We start from the raw sequence: 7,434 nt of genomic DNA, 5'->3' as shown, positions 1-7,434 counted from the left end.
CCTCCGGCCCTTACCTTGTCCTCTCACCCCACCCATGACCAGCCGCACCTGGCCAAGGCATCCGGCCGCGGGCAGGTGGGAGTATGGAGTTTGGGCCCGGAGGCTGTCTAATGAGGCAATGAAGCCCTCAAAACTGCTTCAGCACCTTGAGTCCAAGCACCTTGCACTTAAAGACAAACCTGTTGAGATTTTTCAGCAGTAAAAACATGAGCACGCGGGACAGAAGCTAAGTGCTGAGAGCCATGTAAACTAAATTGCGGAATAGACCGGACATATGGAACCTGCTTCAAGTATCGCTGTATTCCGGTCGTGTTTAACATCCCCCCCCCCCCACCCCCGTCAGCCAGTCTGCAAGAATATTGTCAATATTAAACCAGTCCGCGGTGCAAAAAAGGGTGGTGACCCCTGGTGTACATTCGTTATTTCTACTTCCGGGTTGTGGGGTTTTACTTCAGGCCTTTTCTGCCCGGTGCGCATGTGTGTGACTAACCGACTTAGTAGGTCGATCTTGCCTTTCACTAAGGCCGAGGTAGGGGATCTTGGGCTTAAAAAGGTTGGTGACCACTACCATATTCCATCCGTGAATGTTAATAGTGGACTGAGGATAGGGTGTGGGTTGGCAGACAGGTTGTGCCAGGTAGCGGTGGGGAGTAAGGATAGAGTTGAGAGACAGTGCCAGATGAATGACAGATGGAGTCAAACTAATAGAAAGGATGAATAAGTAGAGAAAAAACAATAAGGAAGGCTGCAGCAAAGTGATGGAAGGAAAATGTGAAGATTGGAGACAGCTAATGTAGGGAGATCAGCAGGAATACCAAAGGTTATTCGTATTGGACGTTGATAAGTAAAGGAGGTAAGAATGGAAATCACTAGGGAAGAGGTGACTGGCCAGCTGGAACTGATGCTTGAGGGTCAAAGTCCTGTGATTGGCAAGTCCTGGATTAGCTGGAAGCCCGAAAATCAAAGTTCCATAATCGGTGAATCTGGAAGTCTAAGTCCAAATGTCAACGTCCTGTGATCGGCAAGTCCTGGGATTAAGGACCAAATGTCAACGTCCTGTGATCGGCAAGTCCTGGGATTAAGGACCAAATGTCAATGTCCTGTGATCGGCAAGCCCTGGGATTAAGGACCAAATGTCAACGTCCTGTGATCGGCAAGTCCTGGGATTAAGGACCAAATGTCAATGTCCTGTGATCGGCAAGTCCTGGGATTAAGGACCAAATGTCAACGTCCTGTGATCGGCAAGTCCTGGGATTAAGGACCAAATGTCAACGTCCTGTGATCGGCAAGTCCTGGGATTAAGGACCAAATGTCAATGTCCTGTGATCGGCAAGTCCTGGGATTAAGGACCAAATGTCAACGTCCTGTGATCGGCAAGTCCTGGGATTAAGGGCCAAATGCCAATGTCCTGTGATCGGCAAGTCCTGGGATTAAGGGCCAAATGCCAACGTCCTGTGATCGGCAAGCCCTGGGTGTAAGGATCAAATGTCAACGTCCTGTGATCGGCAAGTCCTGGGATTAAGGGTCAAATGCCAACGTCCTGTGATCGGCAAGTCCTGGGATTAAGGGCCAAATGTCAACGTCCTGTGATCGGCAAGTCCTGGGATTAAGGACCAAATGTCAACGTCCTGTGATCGGCAAATCCTGGGATTAAGGACCAAATGTCAATGTCCTGTGATCGGCAAGTCCTGGGATTAAGGACCAAATGTCAACGTCCTGTGATCGGCAAGTCCTGGGATTAAGGACCAAATGTCAATGTCCTGTGATCGGCAAGTCCTGGGATTAAGGACCAAATGTCAACGTCCTGTGATCGGCAAGTCCTGGGATTAAGGGCCAAATGCCAACGTCCTGTGATCGGCAAGCCCTGGGTGTAAGGATCAAATGTCAACGTCCTGTGATCGGCAAGTCCTGGGATTAAGGGTCAAATGTCAACGTCCTGCGATCGGCAAGTCCTGGGATTAAGGACCAAATGTCAACGTCCTGTGATCGGCAAGTCCTGGGATTAAGGGCCAAATGTCAATGTCCTGTGATCGGCAAGTCCTGGGATTAAGGGCCAAATGCCAACGTCCTGTGATCGGCAAGTCCTGGGATTAAGGGCCAAATGCCAACGTCCTGTGATCAGCAAGTCCTGGGATTAAGGGCCAAATGCCAACGTCCTGTGATCGGCAAGTCCTGGGATTAAGGGCCAAATGTCAATGTCCTGTGATCGGCAAGTCCTGGGATTAAGGGCCAAATGTCAACGTCCCATGATCAGTGAGCTCAGAAGTTGAAACCCAAAGGTATAAGTTCAGTGATCTTCAAGTCCTGGAGTAGGCAAAGGCCTCTTGTCTATGAGTCTGTGAGTCTGGGCCAGGGGCTGGAGATTGGAGGTCTAACATCTGTGAGTCTGAGAGTCTGGGGCAAAGTACTGGAGACACAATGGTGACTTGTACTGGGGCTGGACGCCTTGTCCTGTGTATGTGAGTGGGTGGTTGGGAAAAGGGCATCTTTTGCTGTTGTTCCTGCTTATTCTGAACACTGTGGGCATGCCAATTTAGCACTGGAATGTGTGATGACACCTGCAGGGTGCTCCCATCACATCCACACGTTGGTTGTTAGCACAAATGACGCATTTCACTGTACGTGTGACAAATGAATCTGAATCTAATGCTGCCAACTGGCACATTCGGAGGCGCTGGAGTACAATAAATGCTGAACCTCAAAGCAGCTGCTTCAACAGCTCAGTGTGGAGGAAGAACAACATCCAGTCCCACTCTCACTGGACAGCGAGGAAATGCCTCTGCGGAACAACCTTCCGAAACCTCGCGACTGCCTCGTGTTTAACTTAACTATAAACTTACATATGAAGCTTGCTTATATGACTCTATGAGCCTGTGATGCTGCTGCAAGCACGTTTCATTGCACCTGTGCATGTGACAACAAACATGGCTTTGACTTGCAGAAAGAGAAAACGTGAAAGGCAGTGGTGCAAGGTGTAGAGTATTTAATATTTCAGTAATATTAAATATTGTAATATATTGTTTCAGTAAGCATTCTTTGTTTACACAATTCATTATGGGTTATATGTGTGAAGTATGTGAATGGCTTACGTCATTTCACCACCATGTTATACTTGAGTCTCAATAAACATAGAAAGTTATCCCAGCTCCTCTGTTTTCCTTTTCATTAATTTCTGGAGTTACAAAACATACCAATGGTGACAAGGTAGTTCTGAACTGAACCCAAAATGACTACCTACCTGTTGAAGTGCAGCATGTTTTTCTTCAGAAGGGGGAGAGAGACGTTTGAGTTAAAAAAAAAAGCTCAGCACATTTTTTCCTTTGAAAGGGGAAAGAGATGTTTAAATTAAAAACAAGGCAGAAAACAAATGAAATTCATGGGTTTGCGAAGTGATAATAATAAATAAGTAGCAGAAATGGTTATCTACATCAGAAACATAGACACGTTCAATTGCACAACAGCTAACTGGATGATGTACACTGAACAAATAGAGCAGTATTTTAAAGCAAATGGAATAGCTGATAAGAAACAAGTGCCAATTTTGCTGAGTGAAATAGATGGAAATGCATAGTTTGCTTCGAAGTTTAACTGTTCCAACCAAACCAGCTGAAATGAGCTTTGCTGATATTGTGAATGCATTACAGGAATATTTAGATCCAAAATATTAATTGTTATTAAATATTAAGTGTTAATTGCAGAACTCTTCAGGATTAACAAGTGCAACCAAAAGGTAGGGGAGCATTTCAGCTTAATTAGTGGCCGAATTGAAGAAATTCTCTGAGAATTGTCACTTCAGTGATGAGTTTAATGATGCACTGAGAGATCATTTAGATTGTAGAATCTTACAAGAAAACATTCAAAAAATCGCTCCTGACTGAATCGCAGCTCGCATTTAGAAGAGCAGTAGAAATCACTGTATCAATGGAAACAGCAGCCAGAGATGTAATTGAGTTGCAGTCAAGAATGAAGTAAGCATGAACAAAATTTCAACACCTGAACAGAAACCTGCCTGGCCAAACAAATTACATTACTGTTAAAGGCAAAATGTAAAATGTAAAGAAAATATAAAAATCTAGGACACATACAAAGAGCATGTTTGGCAGAAAAAAGTACAGGGACAACACAGAGAAGAGATAACAATAAAAAGTCAAGTTGTAGTTTCAAAGAGAGCATTAATCTGCATGACGTTGATGAAAATCCGATAATGATGAGAATGACACCGGACTGTGCAGCGTTGAGATTTACAATGCGAAAACTAACAAGAGACAAGCAATATTGCTTACTCAAGAAGTAAAATATTGTTTCAGAATATTGCTTACACCAAATCACTGGCTCAGCTGTTTCAGTCATTACATGAAATTAGTTTGAATGACATTTCAAAGATACTGAACTGAAGCCTGCAGATATCCAACTAAGAACTTATAATGGAGAAAAGATATCTCCTGTGGGAATGACATCCACAACAGTGAAATACAATGATCAACAAACCACATTGAGTTTGTATATGGTAAGCAGAAGAGGGCCAGAATTGTGAGGTCATGAGTGGCTGAGCCAACTACAACTTGATTGGAGATCCATCCACCAGTTGCATGCACATCCCCTGCAAGAGAGTCAACTGAAAGTGAATGAAGAAAGGTACTGGATAATGCCACAGCAGTATTCAAGGATGGCACTGGAAAACACAAACATATCAATAGAGTTAAATGAAAATGCCACACCTAAGTTTTGCAAAGCCTGTCTGGTTCCTTAAACTATCCGTGATAAAGTAACCAGTGAGCTGGATCACATGGAGGCTGAATGAATTCTTTCCAAGGTTGAGTGGAGATAATGAACATTGCCAGTGGTTCCAGTAGCCAAGAAGAATGGGTCTGTCAGGATCTGTGGTGATCTTAGCATAACCATCAACCCAGTACCAAAAGTAGATCAATACCCTCTGCCCAAGATAATGGATATTTTTGCAAATGTTTCTGGCAGAAAACACTGCAGTGAAGTGGACTTAGCTGAGGCCTACCTACAGATGGAGCTGGAAGAAGTCCTGAGTGTTTTGCACCATAAATGCTCAGAAAGGGCCTGAATGCTATAATTAGCTTAACTCTGGAGTAGCATCTGCACCAGCACTCTGGCAGAAAGCTGTGGGCAGGCTACTGGAAGGCTGCCCAGATACTCAGTGTCACTTGGATGACATCATTGTTACTGGTAAAGATGGCAAGAAACATATCCAAAATCTCACGAGGGTGTTAAAAAGATGAGAAGATTATGGGCTCAAAGCACACCACAATAGTGTAAATTCTTTAAACTAAGCATCATTTGCTGTGGTCACAACATTGATGCAAAATGTTTACACAAGTGTGCTGAGAAAATTCAAACAGTGGTGAATGCACTGAGAGATAGATAAGTTTGTGGAATCATGGAAGAAAGCATTCAAAAACAGATACTAACTGAAGCACAACTTACATTTTAAAAAACAGTTAATTGGCTGTATAAATGGAAACAGGAGACAGACGCAATTGGGTCACAGTTAGGAATGAAAGAGAGCAGTGATGGTGGCAGAGGTGGAGGCACACATGAGAAACGGTTGAGGGAAAACAGAGGTGAGAGGTGGCAGAGGCACAGGAGGCATGGTCGAGGCAGGCAGAAGCAGAGGTGGGGTCGAACCAGAATGAAGGCAGCATCATGGTGTCGCCAAGAGCGAGGAACGTCCTGATGTCTGGTCGATTTAAGGACCGGTCTGAATCAGAAAGGTCAGGTACGGGCTGAATTTTGACTGTGGGTTCATGTCCCAGAGCGGTCTGAGAGCGAGGAACAATCCGATGTTTGGGTGATTTAAGCACCAAGCTAGATTGAACAGATCAGGATATCTTGACGGAAGGCGAGATGAGTGCCAGTTCTGCTCACTGCTCCGTGACATTAACTCGGCTCCGCACTGATCTGAGACTGTGGCCTGTTCCAGCTGCAGAGATGCCTGGCTTTGTGTCTTTCGTAAAACTTCAGTTCTGAAGCTATTTGCTTACTTTTATTGTTTGTATGATTTTGTTTTCTTTCTGTGCATCGGGCAAAGGTCTTTTTTTTAAAGTGTGTCTTTTCTAGGTTTCTTTGTTTTATGGCTGCTGTAAGGAGATGAATTTCAAGGTTGCGTAATGTATACATACTTTGATAACAAATGCACTTTGAACTTTGAGATGACACCGATCAGTTGAGGAGGGCAGAGTCAACAGAGAAGTGACCAGATTTGTCAGAACCATTTCCTGCAGTTTGAGTCAACTCCAACAACCATGACGGAGGAGGCCTCAGAACCTGAGAAAGTTTCATAGCCACAAGTCTCACATGTCAAGCAGAGTGAACCCTCTTGCCAGGAAAGACATTATCCCACAAGAGTAAGGAAGCCTCCACAGTGATTACGTATTTAGGCCTGAATGGGACAATTCAAAATTTACTAAGCTGTGGATGTCTATATAGTAATTGTTTTACATAGAGAGAGAACGATGTGTTACATATTTGAGTTTAGATGTATTCTGTTGGAGTTTATAGCCAAGCAGGAAGGTGTATAGTGTATTTAATACTTAAGTAATATTTCAGAAATTTGTAAATATATCGTGTGATTAAGCATTCTTTGTTTACATAATTCATTAGAATGAATTCATGAATTAGAATGAATTCTTACTTCATGTAAGAAGTACATAAATCTTTCAATTAATTTCAGGAGTTACAAAACATAATATAGGGTCCAGAATGCATTTAGTTGATAGTGCAATAAATTTATAGGGGCATCCTAATTACATCCACCATGTATTTTGAATAAAGTACATTTTTAACATTAGAAAAACTCTCTTAAGTATACAAAAGAACAAATCTACTCCCAATATCTAACAAAACAAAGATCACCAACTTGTCTCGGTCGTCCTCAGGAAGACTACAACTCCCAGAAACGATTGCAGGTCGTACGCGTGCGTAAACGTCTGACTTTTTTTACAAGCCGACCAATAGCGCATCTTATTTACTTTTAGAGACGAAGACAAGTCACTCATTAAAGTAAATATGAGGCGCCGTGAAATTTCTTTGTCTCATTTTCAATTTTCCTCGCCCCCGGAACTGAGACGGTCTCGGAGCGTCACGGGTCAGAGGTCGCGGCGAAGGGCGGGAAGGTTTCAGCGGGCGGCCGGCCGATGGATCTCAGCGAGTGGCGGCGGGACCCGGGTAGCAGCTGCCGCATCAGCTCGGCTGTGGCGGCCGCCTGTCGCGATGAGCCCTGTAGCTTGGGGGTGGACGAGGCGGGAAGGGGGCCAGTGCTGGGTGAGTGCCCGGCGTGGGGCGGAGCGTAGCGGGGGGTGGGTGCCCCTCCGGGGAGAAGGGGTATGCCTAGGGTCAGGTGTGGAAGGGTGGGAGTGAGTGCCTGAGCCTGGGGGGTGATGGTGGTGCGCGATGGGTGGGTGAAGA

General features: G+C 44.6%; 1 protein-coding gene across 1 annotated transcript in view; it reads left to right on the top strand.

Annotated features, from left to right (window-relative positions):
- The first annotated feature begins 7,102 nt into the window (after nucleotides 1–7,102).
- Nucleotides 7,103–7,434, top strand: part of rnaseh2a (ribonuclease H2, subunit A) — a 35,266-nt gene continuing 34,934 nt past the window's right edge. Inside the window, exon 1 of the mRNA XM_059992055.1 lies at nucleotides 7,103–7,290. Within this exon, the coding sequence (XP_059848038.1) occupies nucleotides 7,164–7,290 (127 nt within the window). The 5' untranslated portion in view covers nucleotides 7,103–7,163. The remainder of the gene's footprint in view (nucleotides 7,291–7,434) is intronic.

Source organism: Hypanus sabinus, chromosome 16 (assembly GCF_030144855.1).
Source record: "Hypanus sabinus isolate sHypSab1 chromosome 16, sHypSab1.hap1, whole genome shotgun sequence".
In the NCBI taxonomy this organism is placed as follows: Eukaryota; Metazoa; Chordata; class Chondrichthyes; order Myliobatiformes; family Dasyatidae; genus Hypanus; species Hypanus sabinus.
This window is presented reverse-complemented; position numbering and strand designations above follow the sequence as displayed.